The sequence below is a fragment of the Electrophorus electricus genome, chromosome 2 (assembly GCF_041902795.1).
Source record: "Electrophorus electricus isolate QZ-2024a chromosome 2, ASM4190279v1, whole genome shotgun sequence".
Lineage (NCBI taxonomy): Eukaryota > Metazoa > Chordata > Actinopteri > Gymnotiformes > Gymnotidae > Electrophorus > Electrophorus electricus.
In genome coordinates, this window is record NC_137498.1 from 39,533,543 (window position 1) to 39,555,734 (window position 22,192).

At 42.4% G+C, this 22,192-nt stretch overlaps 1 protein-coding gene across 1 annotated transcript in view; it reads right to left on the reverse strand.

The window, feature by feature from the left end:
* Positions 1–22,192, reverse strand: part of thsd7aa (thrombospondin, type I, domain containing 7Aa) — a 76,752-nt gene that overhangs the window by 37,941 nt on the left and 16,619 nt on the right. The window contains exons 2-3 of the mRNA XM_081703094.1: positions 5,439–6,573; positions 2,274–2,522 (exon numbers count right to left, since the gene is read on the reverse strand). Of these exons, the coding sequence (XP_081559220.1) occupies positions 2,274–2,522; positions 5,439–6,573 (1,384 nt within the window). The remainder of the gene's footprint in view (positions 1–2,273; positions 2,523–5,438; positions 6,574–22,192) is intronic.

The window sequence follows — 22,192 nt, forward strand, 5'->3', positions numbered from 1 at the left end:
CAGACTAGTTTAGGGCTACTCAGTTTCAGTCAAAGCTTTATTATTGAGCTACAGCACGTCTAGTGCCTGGGCTTCACCTTTTTGTTTGTTCATAATAGCAGAGCGTGATTCAAGCAGAGGAACTGCAAACAAATGAGAGAGCTGCATATTCCTTGGGAGGCAAAATTAGAGAGACATCTCACTCATATTTAATGGGGGAAATTTTATTGCATGCTGTCTGATTTTTTATGTATTTTTTAATGTATTTTTTAAATGTTTTTTTTTATGTATTTTTCATCATAATCGTTTGTCAGAGACTGGGGAGAATCGCCTACAGCATCAAAAACTTCTATTAGATTATTAGACAGAAAAAGGGGAACAATAAAAAACAAACTCAGATCTGGATGCTGTTTAATTCATTTGAATGGATGTGTCCCTGAAATATGCAAGCAAAATGATTTAGGTTTTCCTCTTGACTCATGTTATCACTGCTGTTAATGTCATCACCAAATGAGTTCTGTCTAAATGAAGTCCTAATGATGAACAGAGCATAAGTAGTGATGGGTGGGTGTGAATTCAGTAGACACTGTTTGTAGGAGAGCTTTGAAGACCAGCATATAAACAGCTGACCTCTGCTTAGCCTTTGCAGATGTGTTCAAACCTGAGGATAAGCTTCAGGGGGCTTGGGGAAAGGTTAATGGCAGCATGGAGCCTCACAATAACTACAAAAAGTGTCCAGGTTTGTGTACAGAATACATACAATTCTGGCATGCATGGTCATTTGTTATAGTTTCAACATATAATGAGAAACATCCAGACATTTCAGTTAAAAGATCCAATAAAGTACAAGTTCCCAGAGAGAAAAACAGAAAAACAGAAGAGTCAGGAATCACATATGATGACACAGTGACCAATCTGTTGTTCAGTGATTGTGACAAATATGCGGACCGGGTTAGGAGTCTCAGTAACCAACAGCTTCACACCTACTGTCACACACACTTTTGTATGTGAGAAGCCACTCCAATCCTGACCATCCCATTGCTCCACTCTGACAACACTCATCAATTCTGCACCTGTAGATAATCGTAGACTCATCAGGGCCTGTGCATATATATACTGCCAGCTTTTCTTCTCAGTCTTTTGAGCATTTCTGAACAAATCTTTCCTGCCATCTAGACTTCCTTTTGATCTTGTTTTAGCCCTGTGGTTCTTGTTGTTTTGTGATTATGGCTATGCTTATAGTTAACCTGGCTGTGTGGACCCTGCTGCTTTTATTGACATAGCCTCACAGATTAGATTAAGGAAACATACAAGCAACTTGCCTGTATCTCCTGTATGCTCCATGACTCTTCCTGCAAATATTTCTCTCCTTTCATTAGATTTAAGGGACTATTTTTGATGTCTTAAAGGGAAATAAACTTCTAATGTTTCTGATGGAACAAATAAAAACTATCAAAAAAGAAAAAGAAAAATGTCTTGAAAAAAAGTTAAATTATCTTGGTGTATTCCTTCAAAATAAAAAAATAATGAACATGAGGTAGATAAGTGAGATATTCTAAGGTTTGAGTCGTTTCTGGACCTGGTGACAGCATTCAGCATGAGGAACTCTCAGCAGAGCTGTAAAGGTATGATGGGGATCTGAGGTGACATCACCTTCCTGGCTTTTGCAAGCTACCTTAGTGGGACCTGTGTCCAGCTGGGGCATTTTCTGACTGACACACATTCCCATCCCATGCTGGCTGTGGGATTCCGTACGGCATGCTGATGAGCGATGGAGCCCGGAATGACCATCTGTGCTGAGGATTGGATTAGACGCTGCGTGGTCTGTCCTCTAAGACACTCCCCATTCATCACCTCCCGCATCCAGGCTGGCATCATGCCAGCATGGCAGCCCTCTGCCCCCCCTCCCTTCAGCTCCTCCAGTGGGCCCCCACAGGCCTGCCTCCATACCCCACCCCGCCTCCACCCATTAATCCCTCCATCTGTATTTTTCACCACACAAACTGCACAAAAGCCCCCCAACAGACAACGGGCATGAAGTGAGGCTTATTATTGTTCTACCCACTGTTAACACCAGGCCAAATGGCTGTTACTACAGCACCAAACATACCTCAGCATGTAACAACCATTCAGCATCAATAAACCCACTGAGAAGACAATGTGTCTCGGATATAAGCAATGCACTTGGCTTAAATCAACGTAATTTTCAGTAGGGTTTTTTTGTTGTTGTTGTTTGGCTAAAGAAGCTAGCTGAATTGCGATTTTAGTGAAAAAGCAAGGCCCACGTGACTTACGCTATGCATGGCAGGATCCCGTCACCCTGAGGGGTGCATGTCTCAGACTCCTCCAGGTGGGGGCACTCTGTTCCTCCACCCACGTTGAACTGCTGGATGCGGCGTATACGCGTCCGCTTGCCCTTGGGCCCATTGGGCTCGTAGCATTCCTTTGAGCAGGCCGACCAGTCAGACCACTCTGTCACCTCACAGTCCTTGGTGATAACACAGGCTTGGTATGTCACAGGAAGGGTCTGCTCATGGCACAGGCTGCAGAAGAGAAAACCAGGCCTGTTAGAAATCCTCAGCTTCCTCCAGGTCTTATGTTTGAACCAAAAGATGAAAACATGTATGCTCATGAATTACTACATAAGGTCTATTGTACAGCACTTTTCCTTAAAAAGCCTAACAAGAAAAGGATGTCTCCAAAGTATAAATTCTGACTTTTAAAATTGGAAACACACTTTAATAAGTTATGGAAGTTTATTAGAAAACTCCAATTTTGCACTTATTTAGGAGCCCACCTTTCCAGAGCTCATTGATCCAGCATGGTAGTGGTGAGCTAGAGAGAATCAAGGATCAAGTATCTCATTGCTCTTCTGTTAATGGAGAACCTTCATAGTCCCCAAAATAAAACACCAGGTCAGTGTTTCTTGATCAAGTCTTAGGGGTCAATCAGTGGGTTCCTTGTTTTTACTCTAATGTTGCTTCCACACCTTTGTTTTTATTAGCTTGGTCCAGGCTTGTGGAGAGATGAGTTTGCAAAAATGTGGACTGAACTGGGTTGAGAAACACATCTGTAGGGTACATGTGACTGGCACTATCCTTCCAAAAGACATAAATATTATCTTCTCAAAGCTGGAATCAAAACAGCAGCATAATGGAATCTGGAATATTGTGATTGCACAAAATCCCCAAAGATATCAATTTTAATGCTGCTAACTCTCTGACCCAGATTCTCACCAGGATTTCACTCTTTGAGCATATTTGCCTAGTTATTTTTGTAAGAAGCTGTTTGCTGTTCAATATAGATATGGACCAACTTATGACTTTAATGAATTTTAATTAAAAGGCATCAAAACCCCTGCTCCCTGGCATATTTGGCAAGGGGGTGGCATGATTAAGAATGTTCTCCTCTGTAGGTCCTTAGAGACATGCAGGTGGCAGAATTTCACTTTCTGCTGGGTCCTAATTACCCAGTAGAAATCAGGGGGTTGGTTGGATCAAAAACTGCCTAATGCTAGAAGTGCTTTGAAAACACCAAGCAAAAGCAGTCCATAAGATAATGGAGAGACCAATTTGAACTCTCTCTTTGAAAGAAGGTAGGGGAATAAGGTACCACCACAATGTTCAAGATCACAGCAGGTGCTTTTTAACATGACTTTTGCTTGTGCCACCACACAACCACACAAATGGACAGACACAGATGTACATGATTGCTTCTGTGCACAGTCCACATTAATATGGTTACCAGTGTCAGCTAAGCCTCTTTGAGGCCTTCTGCCTTCTGTGATGTCACCAAGTAGCTCTAAAGCACTGGCTGTAACACTGCTTTTGTCTTCAGCACACAACCGCTCATAACACAGTACCACAGGCAAACAATCTTATTCACTGTGCAGAAGCATAGGTTAGGTTTAGGTAGAATTTTAGAGAGTTCAATCAATTTCAGAGTAATAAGCAAAAAAAAAAAAAAAAGATCCAAATATTTTGAAACAATATATATTGAAACAATAAGATAAGGAAAGGAAATACAAAAGGTTACCTCAGCCATTCCAGGAAAGAGACTCTAGAGAACAGAAATAGATCATACTTCTCAGAACCCAACAAAACCATGGCTTGAGCTACCATCCATCCTTTGCAATGCCATTTAGCAGGGGCAGAGAAAATTTCATGCTTCTCATGGAAGGCTTAAAAAGGCATCAAATGATAAAGTAAAATAACAGGCCATTTCAAATTAACGGTATTTTAACCTCATAATCCCTTTGACTATATGTCGATGATCATGGTTTGTTTTTGAGTGGTGTTTATCTATAGGACGTTTTTATTTATATGGCTTGAACAATAACAATTTAATCTCAGTAAAAGATTAGCTTGCACTCATGTTTAGGGGAATTATCAAACTGACAACACATCTTTTTCACATGTACACCAAGGTTGGCAATCATTTTATAGGACAGTGTAAAGGTCAGGACTGCTGTTTCACCATGAGTCAGACTTTATGTTGCTTGATCTAATGTCAATAAAGATTGCTGTGAATGACCCAAACTGGTTTATGTAAGATCCCAGTTTTGCAATCTTCTTATGTTTGGTTTTGTCACTGGTAGATAATCCCAGTGTTCCCATGAGAGCCTCCTTTCCAAACCTGCAGATTTTCAAAGCATCTACCATGATACCTACTATAACTCAACACATCAGCTGACAAAGAATAAAATTATTATAGCAAGTCTATTCTAGAAGAAGGGATAGATATTTTTGATGGCAATAAAATGACTAAATGGCTATAATAGATAAAAGGCCATTGTAATGAGAACATTGCTCAGACCTGCAGCCTAGAATGAAGCAGGAATACCTTACTGCTTAATTTTTACAGCGTCATTTCAATTTACTATTTGAGTCTACATGAAAACAGACTATTTTACAGTTTTACTTCAAAGACAATGCTAATTAAAAATTAAATCAGAAGTCAGCCATAATAAGAAATGGAACCTATAAAATAGGTTGTGCAAATTCACATTAAATGTCCTCTGTCTTGAGATCTATTAGATGCAAAGTCTTTCTTTGCACAGGTACTCTCCTTTTACATGTGTGTGACTGTATGTGTGTGCATGTGATGAGGAGAACTTGATAACCACTGTGCGTTCCTGGACTGGAAGACATGATGAGGGGATAAACTGAAGTGAATAAAGATCATTCTTTGGCATCCAGGTAGCTGGCTAGAGTTAAGTTCACAGGCCAGAATGGGAGCTGGAGGAGGGATGCTTGTCATAACTCTACACCTCTGCATTCACATGCATACAGACCATCATTTGTATGTTCCTGGAGTCATGTAGTTCTCAGTATGGTAAGAGCATATTCCCATAAAGTACAATGACCTCAGAGCTGCTCACATCTAGTTCCAGCAATGTTGGAATGCACTGTGGCTGTAGGATGTGACAGGAAGGTGAGACCAGTGTCAGTAAAACCCACCTCAGCGCTGCAGTGCTTCCGTTCCTGTGCACACACATCACCTCCCTGGTCTGGTAGCCCACCTGCAGGTCCCAGAACTTGCCGCCCTGCCGGTTTTGTCGGTTCCTCGTGCGCTTCTTTTTAATAAGCTCTCGGGTTTCTGGGTCCTTCACCCTTTCTCTGTCCCTTTGCCTCTGCCTCACACGCTCTCCTTTTGCCTCCTTTTTCTCTTTGTTCTTGCGCCGTTTGGCCTGCCGCTCCTGCCTCGTCTGACGGTCCGGCTGGTCGGCTCGGTCTAGGCGTCTCAGTCTGTCTGGGCGTTTTGGTCTGTCAGGACGTTTTAGCCTGTCTGCACGATTTGGTCTATCTGGGCGATTCAGTCTATCTGGGTGATCTGGTCTATCTGGACGTTTTGGTCTGTCTGAACGTTTCGGTCTGTCTGGACGTTTTGGTCTGTCAGGATGCTTAGGTTGGTCAGGTCGGTCGGGCCTATCCAGATGTTTGGGATGGTCTTGGGGCACCTGACGGGCCTCCCTTGAAGGCACCAAGCTGCAGGGCCCCCAGGCCCCCACCCTGAGGCTGTGCACACTCTCCTCCCCCTCACAGGGCACCAGTTCACAGGTGCGCAACTCTGTCAGGTTAGGGCAGGCTGAGCCCCTGAACAAGGGCGGGGCCAGGACTGAGCGTACGCGGTTCTGCAGGCCTGTGCCACATGTCTTGGAGCATGAGGTCCAGGGCGAGAATTCTGATACAACGCAGTCCCGTGGGCAGGGAATGAGGCAGGCCTGCTCCAGCCGCGGCTTGGGCTCAAAGTACTCACAGATGGCGTCGTTGGCAGGCTCGCCATCTGTCTTCTGCACACAGCTCACCTCACGCGTCTGTATGCCCTCCTCGCCCCGCGTACACACTGGCGGCCGTGGCACCCCGGGCTTGTGCAGTGAGATGGGCACGCACTGGTTCCACGCACCCAGCTGCCAGTCATACAACTCCTTGTGCCAGTCGCAGACACGAAAGCATTTCTGCTGGTTGTCAGGCCGCTTGCTCTGAGGACAGTTGGTGTGTAGGGTGGTCCAGCCCTCAGAGTGGGCACACCACACTGCTCGGCTCTGACTCCCACCTGGACCACACTCACTACCCATACACCTGCCCCAGGGCCCTGCAAAAGAGAGTGGAGAAGAATTACTCATTTTACTGAATCAGAGTCTTTGTATTGCCAGTTATTCAATATGTAAATTAACTTGATCAATTTGTGCCGAAGGTCATTGGAAATGGCAAACTTGTCTCCTTTAAAGCTATCATGTGTTAAGCAAATTAGAACAAATTAGACAGAAAAGGACTTTTCTCATGTCTGTCGTGAATGCTTCTTTCCGATAACCTGATTGCACTTCCACTTTCCATTTAGAGGGTTAAATTAATGGTATTGGTACACATGTGCTTAGGACAATAAAACAATTAGGAGCCAAACACATGAAATACCATTGAACCAAATAATCATTGCCTAAATCAATATTCCTGTACTCTCAGGAATGCTATAATGCACTCGGGGAGAGGTAAGTGTTCCTTGTATAACAGGTAGTAGCTGGCTGTTGCTAGTAATGGATACAAGCAGGACGTTTTTGCGTAAGCTGAGGAAAATCATAACTGGCCTTGAGAGGGACAGAAAAAAAGGGAAGACAAAGAGAGACAGATAGAGGTATCACTGGCTCAGGAAAAGGCAAAAAAGTGAAGAAGCGGCTCCTCTTCTCTCTCCACTCTTGCACACTTCACACTTCACTTTATAGGTTCCTAAAATGAGGTCAGCAGGTCAGTAAAGGGGAGCTTATGCAGTGGAGTTACAGCTGTTGAATGCACTCATCTACTTTTGTAAAAGCAGTTCATGATGCAGAAAACAATGGCCTTTCTTTTACTCTCTGCTTTTTTTTCCTTCTCTTTTGTAAAAAAATATTTACGATCACGGTTGCCTGAAGTTTGAACATGAACGGTTCTCTTTTATGTCAACTCAAGGCTGAGGGCTTGCTGCAAAGTGCTAGTTTTCCTGAACAGCAAATCAGATATGCAGGGCTGTGCTGTCAGCGTTGTCCTCCCAGTCATGGCTCTGTAAGACTGCTGTCTCAGTATTCCTGTAGCCAGGCCATAAAGTAGCTGGGCTAGGGAGTGATTTAGTAGGGGTAGGGGGAACTGGGCTGTTTGAAGCACTGCTTTATGGCTCCACTCGATAAGGATGAGGCAGGCCAATGAAAATGTCAGCGGAAGAAGCGGCGGGCAGAATTAGCCTCCAGCTGAAGCTGCAGCTGCCCGGTCGATAGAGATCAATACTAACCACGAGAAACGGGCCTGGACACAGGAGACCCAGTCCCAGTATCCGCACTCTATGCAGGTTTCACACTCAGGCAGAGTCAATGCAACTCTCACCACAGAAGGAGATTGCTATGTCACCACAGAAGGAGATTGCTATGAAGCACTGACCTTTTCAAAACAAAAGCTTGAAGACATAATACTGCCCCCCCCCCCTTTTTTTTATCTATCAGACAAGGTAAACATAAGATGCTGACTAAAGTCATATTGTGGTCAGTAATTTACATCTCTTTCCCTAAGCACTTTGTCACATGGTTAGCTGAGGTCAACATGCGTTTCTCCTGAGAAATTAACATTGATTTGATTCTTCAGGGCAGAAAGAGAGCAGAGAGAGATGAGAATTTCACTCATCGTTCATGCCATTGAGCACTCTCGGTGAGTCAAGGTTTATCATGTTAACCAGTGCTCTATCATGGGAGTGGTGTGATGTGTTTAGAGGTGTAACACATTAGCTTTCCCCGGAGAGAGTGGAGGCCTCTTCTCCCAGAGCCCATCCTGATGCTTAGAGTAATTTATGAGCATGTCACAGGGTGACGTTGTTATCCACAGACCACAGGACACCAGTGAGGGGCACACTTTAATAGGATGCAGAACTGGGCAGCACACCCACTATCCACTGCCAAAATGAACAAAAAAAAAAAAAGACAGAGGCAGACAGAGAGAAAGAATCGGTATAGTGATTATGGATTGACACATTCATTGCTTCTACCCAGTGGTACTGTGGTTATTTTATTATAATTAGAGAGAATTTTAAAAAATGAGATTTTTTTAAAAATAGCTGAACTGGAGAGCAATTGCAGGATTTGTGAGAGAATAAAAGGTGTAATGTGCTAGAAGTAAGAAAAGGGAGAGTAGAGAAGATACAATCATATTGTACTACATATATATTATTTTAAATACCTTGTACATCCAGATCATATTTTTCTGAGATCCTTGTGATTGTATTGTATTTTTTTTATTGTTTAAATGGGTGGCATAGGCACCATTAAGTGAGCTCCTATTCTTTTCTCTACTCACTGCATTTCCACTCACCCATGCAAATATCAGCATGCAACCTGCATTCACTGCTCCCATGCCTGCAGAAGCACAGCAAAAATCCCCAGCATTGAGTCAACACCCACTCTGAACATGCCTCTGTAGGTCTGCCAGCAAGCCTCGCACATGTGAATGTGAAAAACTCACAAATGGCATTTCCATAGCATTTCGCATAAACTCCAGTGGTTAAAACCAATAGAATACACTGTAAATTTCATTAGCAGAGTCATTCATAGCTCATCCTCTTTCTTGTGAATATACAATACTGTTGCAAATTCATTACTTTCTCTCATCTCAATTGCAAAACAATTATAATCTCCACATTATTAATTTTGTGGCCTCAATCAGGGCACTTCACAGCCCGGTGTACGGGAACGGAGGAAAGAAGGTCATCGTCTGAGTGGAGGAAGTGATTTGGGGGACTGAGAGCCTGCAACACATGTGTTTTATTCACAGATAAGATTATGTGGTCTGCTTAGTGCCTATCTGAGTCTCTGCTGGAGACTGCCAAAGGGAGGAGGGTGAGCAAACATAAGGATGGGAACTGGGGAGTGAGGAGTGGTGAGAACTGGAGATCTCCCATGGCTTATCATCTCTACTGTTTGCCAGGGGAAAAAATGACAGGGAAAGGGAGAGAGAGAGAGAGAGAGAGAGAGAGAGAGAGAGAGAGAGAGAGAGAGAGATGTGCAAAATCATTTCCAAAGGAGTAATGAGATTTCTCCTCCACGTCCTCTGCTCTTCAGCTTGTGTGCCCTCCCACAGTGCCAGGCTGAAGCTGGCATTTACCAGAGAAAATAGGAAGCAGTGAGAGCCATGCTCCCTGCCAGCCACAAGCTGGACACAGACGCTTTGAACCGGAGGAGGTGTGGCGGATGGATGCTCTGTAGCTGGGCACCCTGCACACACTCACGCAACGCACGTGCACATGCGCATGCACACCCACACGACCAGTGACTGAGTGAGAAAAGGTCAGATGCATCTTTACTGACTACTGTTCATATCTGCATGAAAACATTTCATTATTGCATGCTTCTTGTCACGTGAAACATGGAAATTATCAACACACACACACACACACACACACACACATACACACACAAACACACACACACACACACACACACACACACACACACACACACACACATATACACACACACACACATATATATATATATATATATATATATATATATATATATATATATATATATATATATATATATATATATGTGTGTGTGTGTGTGTGTGTGTGTGTGTGTGTGTGTGTGTGTGTATAATTTGTGGCCCTTCATAAACATAAATAAATAAATAAATTATATATATATATATATATATATATATATATATATATATATATATATATATATATATATATTTTTTTTTTTTTTTTTTTTTTTTTTTTTTCCCTGTTCCTCATCCACCTGACAGGAAGGGCCACATTGAGGGCATGCATTCAACAGCTCCTAGATACCTCCCACATAGCAGGACTTGGCTAGCACGCCCCCATCTCTCCAATACACAAGTAGCCAACATGCCCACCCACCATCATGCCCTAATCATCTCACATGGCTTTGTCAGACCAGGATATGGTGAATGAACACCTCTCCCTGCCAGCACACACCCCACAGTCATCCACAGGCTACCGCAGACTTGGCTGTACACCTACCTTTTCACTGCGTGTTTAATATTCACTTCAACTCTTAGCAATAGGGGGACAGGGTCCATTTGCATAGTTATCTCGCATTTGTGTCAGTAGCACAGAGGGAGTTCTTTCCATCTGGTGTAGCAATGGCTTTGCATCACTTCTCACAGTGAGCCACTGCTGAGACATACAATGTGGAGCAGGGAGTAAAACGAAGCGATCCAGACACAGGACCCAGGCTCCTGACCACCTCAACCCCAGCACCACCATGGCTCATCCCCACTCTCTCTCATCCTCATCTCAGAGGCTGCCATGAAGAGGCCAAGCCTTTAGCATCCTGGTGGAGCCTGTGTACTCGACTTGCTTTGTCTAGAGAGCAGTGTGTGTGCTAAGCCTGAGCATGCACTGCTTTCTACCTCATGCTAGGTGATGTGCACCGAAACCCCCCCCCCCCCCCCCTCCCTTTCTCAGATCTTCAGCCATGAAGATCATACAGCTCTGGACCAATGGCGGATAGCTCTTTGTTAAAAAAACAAAAAAAAAACTCACCGGATATCAAAATAGCACAGAAAAGCAACTCTCCTACTGAGAGTTTTTAAAAAATTGCCATTCACAAACATCATCTAATTTCTGAATCCTATGTGGTTGGCTGGATTTTTGTGTCTGCCCTGAAATAAACTGCACATGGAAGAATGGACTAGTATGTAAAGGTTGGCTCTTCATCCCTATTTCAGGTACCTACCAACGCATGTCAGAGCTTTAGTGAGGAAGAGGAGACAATGGAGGGAAATTTGTCCGGGCTCTGACATCTGTAGGCTCACCATGCTACTGGAAGCTTAAAATGACATTCATATATCTTTCATAAGAGTAGGAGTTCCATCTCTTTTGCAACAGGGCATTACATGCCTCATTTAGGATGTCATACAGCATCATGCTTCCCAGCACTATAGCACGCACAGACATACAGATAGACACACACACACACACACACACACACACACACACACACACACAAACACACACACACACACACACACACACACATATATGCACATGCACACAGAGAGAGCATTCCTGCAGGAATTATTTTCATCATTATCCAATGGATGGAGCACACTTGGCCAGATTCCAGTATTTGGTGCCCTTGTTTCAGGACAAATTCAATTAGCACATGGAAGATCAAAAAAGCAGAGAACATACGCTCTTAAATAATCTAGGATATTGCAATTGAAAAAAGTAATTTAAGGATTTATAAGACAAGCTTTATACAGTGATCAGCAACAAAATGAACAAAATCTGCTTTAAATATAGACTAAATCCAGTATTTCTGGTATAGACCTGTTCTTATATACATATTTCACAATTTTTCATATTCATACAATTTATTGGAATGAGAGTATGACAGATGTCATACTCGGGGAGGGAGGCAGCTACCTAAATATGTTCAGTTCTATATTTTGCACACACAAGCATTTATTGAATATAGCTAATCCCAACTTCAAATTCAAATTACTAGATTTGAGCTTTATTATTTATTATTAATCATTAACTTGTAATAACACTTATTATAGAGAAAGCAGGATTTTTCTCATTATGGGCAAAACATTTGCTCCATAAAAATACAAGAAACAAGTAGGGGATATGCAAGCAGCCAAGAGCACAATTTCACAATTTTGTTGATTCAGAGATCCTAAAATCCGCTGCAGATACACACACAAACACAAACGTACACCTACACATGTAGCAGTTCAATGCTGGGGCAAACTAGAGCATGCATCTCAGCATGAGTCAGAGACAGAACAGGAGAATGCTCTAGCAGCATGACGCCCTGCCAGTACATGAGTGTGTTCTCTTCCTCTATAACTAACAGGCAGCACCATATCACCTAAACGAGAGTAGGTGTGGTAGAGGTAGTTGGTGGTTGTGGCATGGGTGGATGTGGTGGTGGTGTTACTCAGAATTGGTTTGCTCGACTTGAAGTGCACGAGGCATGATGGGATTCTCCTTCTCCGCTGTGAACCTGACACACAGATTAACTTTACAAATGTTATCACTAGTGTGTATGTTTGGGCATGTCTGCGGGAGCATTTCATTAGCTCATCATACCCTTGATAATAAAAAAATAAGAAAACTACAATGTTGTAGGAACATTGGGCTTTCTTCACAAGGAAAAAAAAATTATTTAAAATTAGTATCCTGAGGTTAAAGATATCATTACATTAAAGGTGTAGGCATAGCATTACTTAGGTACAGTAATAAATAATTCTATACAAATGCTCCACAAAGTCAATAATGTGAATTCTTGAGTTCGCTTTGGTGGAAGATTGTACAAAGACCACAAAATCTCAGATACTGTACAGAGACCACATAATTTTGAGACAATATGTGTGTGTCTCAACAGCTTTGCTCATCAGATCCCCAAGATGTGTGTGCGTTCGGGGGTGGAGAGAGGTGTGTGGGGTGTGTGTGTGAAGCCCAGAGGGAAAGCAATTTTGCACATAAGGGCATGCTAAGCCAGATATATGCGAGCTTTTTTTTTTAATCACTCATACAGTGAAAGGGGCTTAATCACAGCCACCCACACACATATGCTCACATACGATAACACACCCACCCCTCCCACATTCACATACATCTATCTATCTATCTATCTATCTATCTATCTATCTATCTATCTATCTATCTATCTATCTATCTATCTATCTATCTATCTATCTATCTATCTATCTATCTATCTATCTATCTATCTATCTATCAGACACAGACAAAAAGTAATGTCCTGTGTAAAAACAGTACCAACACACTTTGTCTTGAGAGCTTTGGTTTAACTTTCACATAAACTCCAATGTGATTTTGTCTTACCCAGAAACAGAAAGAAGAAGGCGGGGGGGGGGGGGGGGGGGGGGTGAAATCCTGATCACTGTGGGCAAGGTGGCGATCTGTACTCTGTCACCAGTTTTGTGCTTCCCAGCATCACTGCTATTGTTGCTGAAAGACAACACTGCACTGTATACACACAATAGAGCAGTGCAGCAGTGCCCTAATCTGGAGGGGTGTGACAATGCACCCAGTGACAGCTTGAGCTGCATGCACACAAAGCACATGTTGTTTATCCCAAGCTCTTTGAAAACACACACACATACACACACACACACACACACACACACACGCGCACACACACACACACACACACACACACACACACACACACACTCAGGCACAGACAGACACACACACACACACATACATACACACACACACACACACACACACACATACACACACACACACACACTCAGGCGCAGACAGACACACACACGCACATATACACATACTATTCTTTGTCCTTCCTACTCAAAATTCAGCCTTGTACTCTCCATTTAGAAACAGAGCTCCCTAACTGTGCTGTGTGTGTATGTACCCCCGTTGAACTGCTGCTTATTCTTACACATAGACAAATAAATACAATCTAAACACAGGCACCGTAAACACTGTATTCCAAGACTAATTATGTGAAGAGGGGGAGCCTAAAAAGAGGCTGACACCAAGGTGCAAATGCTCCTAACACACAATCACACACTGCAGCCTTTTGATTCTCTGTCACAGTCTGTCCTACTAATGGCTTTGAGCTGCCAGTGCCTACCGCATACAGGAGGTTCTGTGATGAATTGAATTAAGCGACAGCTCTGTTTTCTTGGTCTATTTTCTGTTTTTCACAAGGAATTCCCCATGGAATGACAACACTGAATGAAGATCTAAAGCCCCAGAAGGTTTTTGGTTAACTGCACAGTTCACACTTCCAAGGTGAAATTTTAAACAGTAACACACACTGGTCCAAAGAATTAGGTGAAACAGCTACATGCACACAATGTGCTTATTATTATTATTTATTTTTGATTTACATATGTACACATGGATTATAGATCACTCATAAGGGCTGGACATTATGTAAAAAAAAAATTACAGTAGATGGAGAGTTCCAGTCAATACAGCTTAACTTGACTCTTATCTGAACTGATATGTTAAACTCATGGAAGGAAAATTTAGACATAGAGCAGAGAGAGAGATAGCACTGAATCTGACATTTTCCGGAAGTCTGCTCTTCAGATAAAAGACATTTGTCAGAGCAGGAAGGAGTGAGAGAGCTTACATGATTGGATTTTGCTACCAAACATGGTGTGTGTGTGTGTGTGTGTGTGTCTGTGTGTGTGTGTGTGTGTGTGTGTGTGTGTGTGTGTGTGTGTGTGTGTGTGAGTTAGAAAGGGAGATGCTACAGGGGTTAGGCTTGGCAGCATGGGGTCTCTTGGCTCAGTTCACTGAGTGCAGTGAAGGGTGCACACACAGTGGATTTACAGGCTCTGCACTGCAGTTCTGATTAACATTACATTCACATCACTTTAACATATACTGGATCTACAGCACTTCAGCATAAACTGGGATCTACTGAGCCTTTGCAATCACAACTCCAGTCTAACAAAAACCCCTGCAATTCATGTCCTAAAGAACTGAAGGACCCAAGAACTATGTGAACAATCTGGTGCAAATTAAACAAAATCAAAATATTCCAATTTTTATGATGTGTGCCTATAATTATATTCATGTATGGACAACAGCACAAGATAATGGTTTGTCATTATAATGTTTTAATTGGTCGAGTGTCTGTGTGCATGTACATGGATGTATGAGTGCATGTATGTGCATGCGTTCATGTGTTTGTGTGTACGTATACCTGCATGCGTACATGCAAATGTCTGTGTATTTGTGTGGTGTGTGTGGTGTGTGTGTGTAGGGATCACATAATCCACTGGCCCTGGAACTGCTATGAACAGAGCTGTGCTGTACAGTTGGCCTGTGGGACTATTGGAGAGCCAGAGTGAGACTGTCATGGTGAAGGGGAGATAACAGGCTCAACCCCAGCCCCAGAAACCTCAAAAGCCCACTACTGTGGCTGAACCTCTGAAATCAGCCACTGTAGTGACCACTGGACGCTGTCCAGGTTCTCTCACAGGCCAGCGTCTGATTTGTTCATAACTCTTGGCACTAGAGTAATCTGGTCCTGGAGGCTTTTTTAAACAATCAACCTGAAATCGACACGAGAGAATAAACTTCAGCCTTTTCTTCTGATGTTTGTGCAGCCTGGCACAAACACAGTCATACTGAAATGAGAAATCCAGATAGAATTAGATGATGATGATTATGAGGAAAGTTTCATTTGTATCATTAAAAATGCGCAATTCCAATCAGTGTAAGCATGTGCAGTTTCCTGCCATAGGTAGACTGCTAATCTTAAATACACTGAGCCATAATCTTTCTCAGCCAGGAAGCAGTTGTACCCAAAGCAATCTACAAATGAGCAATTCATAAAGGATTCATAGAGAAAGACCGAAGACATATAAAGCTGAAAAGAAAGAGCAAGAGTTGGTGTGAGAGAGGGCGCAGGAGAGAGAGTTGGTAAGAGAGGAACAGAGAGAGAGAGAGAGATCAAGGGAGAGAGATGGAAGTAGGATGTGTTGGGAACAGAGAGCTGCCAGTGGATGATGCTTTGAACAGATTGGGAAGATTTAGGAGGAAGGGAGAAGTATAGTGGTTAAGCAGTGCACTAAGCAACAGCACATGTTTGGAGCACAACATGATCTGTTGAGTGAAGCCAGCATGAGGCAGGAAGCATTTATGGAGGCTCAGAGAGCCAAGCGAGACAGATATGAGCCTGGCTCAGTCACCAGCAGTCACTTGCCTGCTTAAAAATCAGTGGTAGAGGATACAGCAGGATCTTATAATGATTAAAAAACAAAACATTCGTTTAAAAAAAAAAGTATAAAGATAAAAAACAAAACTGTATTGACACTTTCATAATACGCAAAATTTAGAACAGGACACAATATGCATGTCTACATATGGAACGTGAAGTAAAGACTGGTTGTGATCCATCTGAACCAACTTGAGGTCACCTTAACAAAATCCTTTCTTCATGAGATGTAAAGTCTCACGAGAGTCAGACATTTCCAGTAAAGGTAAGGATTTTAAGGGGTTTTACATCCTAAAAGCTTTAAATAACCTACACCTAATGTGATAAGGATAGAAATAGTCATTGTTAAATGGAGAATCTATAGCAAAGAATGGTGAAGTAAAACCTGATATCTACTAGCTCGCCTTCTTTCACAACATCATAAAATCCAATGTGAGTCCAGCATTTCCTGTAAGGCACCTTGTCCACTGAGCAGTGGCCCCCTGCAGAGCCTTCAGGTCAACATTGTAACCCTGTCTTTTCTTCATGAGCCCCAGGCACTCCAAGCCCTGCTGCTTCCTAATAAAGGGAAGCCTGTGGAAACGTCACCTCCTCCATTGCTGTACAATTTTCAATCTGACAGCATGTCTGACCATTGGTTGAAGTCTCTCGAACTAAATCGTTCTAGAATAGTCAAACTCAGGCCACAATCATAAGGCAGAACACCACAGCTGCTGTTAGTGACAGTGGAAATACCGACAGAGTGTTCAGTTTTTTAGCTTATGAGATTAGGATGTTTACTTATAGTAAGTACATGGCCAACCATGATAAACAAAACCCTACCACAGTCTAATTCTGTTTGATTACATGTGAGCTGGAATTATGTGCTCCACATGCTAGGAACTGTGCTTAAGTCACCCTCACTCCTCACTCCAGCAACATGAAGGTTTCTAAATGTAAACCTTGTCAAATGGCAACTTCGAGAAAGGAGCAACATGCACTTACTGTGATTTCTCAGAGTAGTTCTGAGACATTTCTAGGCCATGATTAATCAGAGAAGGCTAAGAAACCTGACAAATCACAACGCACACAGGTCCTGCTCTAAGCTTATCACACAGCCACAGGAGGCAACTACAAAAGTGGAATCCACTTATTGTCTTCAGTTGTGTCAAACTGACAGAGAGAGGGAGAGAGAGAGAAGCCCAAAGCCTAGGTTTTGGCAAAGGGTTATCAAAAGACTTCTTGAGAATCCAGTTAAACAGCAACCTCTGATCCCTCTAAGCTTTTAATAAGCCACCATGCCGGAATCAGTCCTGGCTAAGGGAGAACATCAGTAGCGATGAACACTGCAGGAAAAAGACACCTACCATAGTTTTCAAATGATCCATTACAGTAGTACCAAGATAGAAGCCTTGTTTAGTAGTATCAGAAGAGTTGCCCTTAGTCTGACTGTGGTGAACTAGCAGTATAGGATAGTATAGCACAAGAGCTTGTGTATTTAAAATTATTTCTATAACTACTATAAATCAGGTCAATAAGGGTAGATGAAATGTTTGGGAACACAGCAATCATGAGTTATGCTGATTGTTCAGTATATTTGATTACGGTCAAGGAGGACACTTGAATTAACAGAAAGAGAGCTAGGTGATTGCTTGCCTGATTACAATGAAGGACATTCAATTTACTATATCAATTAGAGCAGATCACTGTAAACAATCCCTAACGCATCCCTCTGTCAGTCAGGCACTATGTCATAGTGCTAAGCTTATGAGCATATGTGCATGTTTGCGTGTGGGGGGGGGGTGGCTATGTGTGTGTGTGTGTGTGTGTGTGTGTGTGTATGCTGAACTTAAATCTGTCTGAGTCTTTAGCCCTTACCAAAGAATACTCCACATTCTGGACAAGAATTCCGGAGGATTGTAAATTTATTTTCTGTTTGTCATAAGGTCTCTGTTTATACTTAACTATCATGGCCATTAAGCTAATCTAACTTGATATGCCATTTTATCATGCATTTGATTAAGATTTGGGAAAGGACAGGTATCCTTTACTGATGACAATGTTGGACAAGGAGGCCTGGCTCACAATCTCTGTTCTAGTTCATCCCAAAGGTATTCAGTTGGGTTGAGGTCAGGGCTCTGTGTGGGCAAGTCTTCCACACCTAACTCACCCAACCATGCCTTATGGACCTTGTTTTGTGCACTGTGGCACAGTCACACTGAAACAGAAAAAGTTCTTCCCCAAACTGATCCCACAAAACTGGAAATCTGCCTCAGAACTTTGCGACCATGCTCTGTAACTGTTTCCCATATAGTGTACCTCACTCAGTGCAATGTGACTGGGTGATAAGCCCTACTCAAACTATTCATACTTCCTTGGCAAATGATATATTTAGTCTAACAAACGAGTCAGCCAAAATTGCCCTGTCTGTCCTGCCACCACACTGACACACTTGCTAAAGAACAAACTCCTTAGTTTGTGAAGTTTCAGAAAAGCATCCTTTCAGACAGAGGAGCCTGCAGGTCTCAAAGGTGTTGCAATCAATCTCTACAAGCTGCACCCCGAGAGGCAGCTTGATGATGACAGTTTGATCCACATTGGCTAGAATATCCGCTATAGTTAAAACAGCACATTAAAATGTGTGTGTGTGTGTGTGTGTGTGTTTGTGTGTGCGTGTGTGTGTGTGTGTGTGTGTGTGTGTGTTTGTGTGTGTGTGTGTGTGTGTGTGTGTGTGTGTGAATAGCATGTAAAATTTTATTTTATATTTATATTTAATTTAATTTAACATTTAATATACTCTTCAAAGATTGTTATATATCTGCATGAATCCCTTGAGAGCTGCCAGCTAACATGGACTGTAGCAGGTAAAATTGTCAGCGCTCTGCTTAGCTCTGGCCCCAACTGCAGCCCCTAAGACTCATGTCGAACAAGCTGAACACTGGGCACCAAAATATGAACTTTTGTTTTTGCTCCCCAAACTAAAAGAAATGGACATTATAGTGGTTTCTATGCTGAATTCAAATCTGATTTTTTTCTAAAAACCTTTACATTAAGTATGCATTAAGTATTTTACAATAAGTATACATTACTTATAAATAAGGCTTTTATTATGCTTAAAATATGTACAAACTTGCTTCTAACATGAACAATGTGTGATTTTTTCTTTAAACCACTTACTGTACTATATATAATGATGTGCAAGTATATTAGGAAAAAAAATGGGCAATGGAGAAATTCTGAAAACATATTCAGCATGTAAAAAGAAATAAGAAATCAGTGTTGATCAGTGTAACACTCCTGTGCCAGGAGGTGCAGTCATCTGTGTTTAATAATCTGAAAAGGAAAGTGTTGCTTCTTATAACAAGTATACTGATTTCTGAGTGATTCCTACCCACAGGTGTAATTTATTTCCTGAATTGGCAGATTAACTATTAATAAATAGGTAATAAAACAAAATGTTTCTAATGACAGGATCAGAAGACATCCGGGCTTACATTGTAACACCATGTCGAGATAATAAATGTGGCAAGACTGACTTTTCATGAAATGAAAGGAACAATTTTTTAATCAAAAATAACTGTACTACAAATATATATTGTTGCTACCTCTTGTATTCCGAGGAGTTATGCCTACGCTTCAACCTCTTCTTGAGCTCTTTCCTTCCATAAAATTGCATACGGTAACTTCAAGATAATGATATATGTTCCACATGTTCTCTATATAGTTAGCGCAAGAAAACTACTTTCTGTGCAGCAAAATGTTAGCCTAGCACACTGCCTCTCTACATCAAGCCACGATGCAAGAAAAAAAAAAATACATGCAGTTTTTGTCTATATTATATGTTTTGAGTCGAATTTAAACTGAACATCCAAGCAGAAAACCCTCCCTGATGACCGATTCAACTTATGCACAATGGGCCAAAACAGCACTGACAAGGAGCAGCTAGAGCCAGCGATGTGGAACACACCACATTGAGTACGGGTGACTGATGTCCTCCAATGGCCTGATGCCATTTGACAGTCGAGAGTCGGGTCAGTGTGTCCCTCGCCTAACGCACACTGCCTGAGGCCCTCTCACATCAGGGCAAACATAAGTGCTATGGGTATAGCTTGAGGCCCAGCAGACATCCCTTAACCGTTTGTTTATTAGGACACTAAAAGTCACACCATCCATTCCCCCCAGCCTGGCCTGTTTGCTGAGGTCACTCAGCGGGCCCCTGGCTAGGCTGAGTAGGGCCTCTTTAATGATGTGATGGAATCTAGAGGAAGCCTCCATTGCAAAGCAAAACTCAGTGCTGCTGCTGTTACTCTATCAGACAAGAATGAGAAATCTCCCAGTCCCACACTCCCACTGCACCTGAGAAGAGAATTCAAGTGTGCCGTGTGCTTTCTGTAGGCTGATCAGCCTGCTGGGCTTGATGCACACAGGATGAGCTAAAGGGAGTTGAGAACGCATGGTGACTCTTTGAATAGATAATTGTCTCCTTATAGGGATCTTTCAGTCAACTGCTGATGGTAGTAGGACTAATTAAGATCCCTTGTACTGTCTGTTTCTTACTCCCGGCTGCACAAGTGGAAGCATGCCCCTGAGCTATTGTTGAGGATATTAGTGCAGGGTTGGAATAGAAATCAGCCTTCCCTTTAGTATATATGCACTTATCTACAGTGCTTCTTCACTTAAAATCAGGCACAAGCACACACGCACACAGCACACACACATGTTAGTCGCAGCCAGGAACCACAAAGCAGTGCTAGCGTCACACTCAATCTTGTGGCAGAGTGTCAGCAAGACTGAGGAATGAAAAATCCCTTTTCCCCGGCTGCGAGCAGAATCCCTCCCACCAGCCTCACGCTGCCTGTGCCAGCTGTGCCCGCCATTTACCAGCCTCCACATCTTTTTTTTAAAGACAGACCAAATCGCTGTGTCCTTGTAAACATGGCAGAGGGACAAAGTGGTCCAATTCCACACTGTATAGAGTGCTGTACACTGTACTCACTGCAAAGACCTGGATTCCCTGTAATAGCTATCGCATTCTACATTCTGTTCACATGTTGGCCATCTTCTCAGCCAAACCACGTAGGACGCTCTCCCACTCTGCCTGCTGGGCCAGTAACACTGGTTAACAAAGAGTTTGTCCCAGGCAAAAAATACCTGTTTCTTATGTATTTTTCCACATTGAATTCAAAATGGTTTTCAGAATTTCCCTATCACCCATACTTTTTTTTTGTTTGTTCCAGAACATACACATACTATACATTATGTATATAATGGAAAAGCACTACCAAGGAAAGTAGAATCCCTCTATGTTAGCAGACTCTGGCTGGATACTGAAGAGGGATATTCCTGAGGCCAAATATAGGGAAAGGTCATACATTACACTTTTTAGAAGTAATTTTGTACATATTTTAAGTGTAATAGCAGCCTCATTTTATGAGTAAGTATACTTATTGTAAAATTTAATTGTAACTTGGCTGATAAGCCATGGCTAATAGAAAAAAATTGAAAACAGATTCAAATGCAATGTCAAAAGTGTTCTGAGGTGCATTTTAGTTTGTGGGACAAAAAGCAAACATTTGCTAATTAATATTTGCAGCAATATAAAATCACATGCAAGAAGCAACCATGGTTTTACATTGATGCATTGAAACTGAGGCTCTGTCATTGCATGTTAGCATCCAGTATTCTGTTACTGAACATATCTCAGCTACTTAAATCATAAGGCTCCAAGGCTCGGGACTGCAATAGCGAGTGTAGCCACAGTAAATGCACAGCTGCCGCCATATTTCTTCCTGCCGAAGTGTTAATATTACACACCGGTGATGACTTCTCGTCTCGCTGGCAGATTTGTACACAGGGAGGGCACCTTGAGCCACAGAGCCATGAAATGACAAGGCATCAATTTCCCAAGGACTTGAGGGAACGCTGCTCGTCGAGCGTAATCAGCTCGTGTTCCACTGAGTGGCTGAGAAGCCAACTACTGAATTATTCAACACACCCAGGCAATTCTCATGAGGA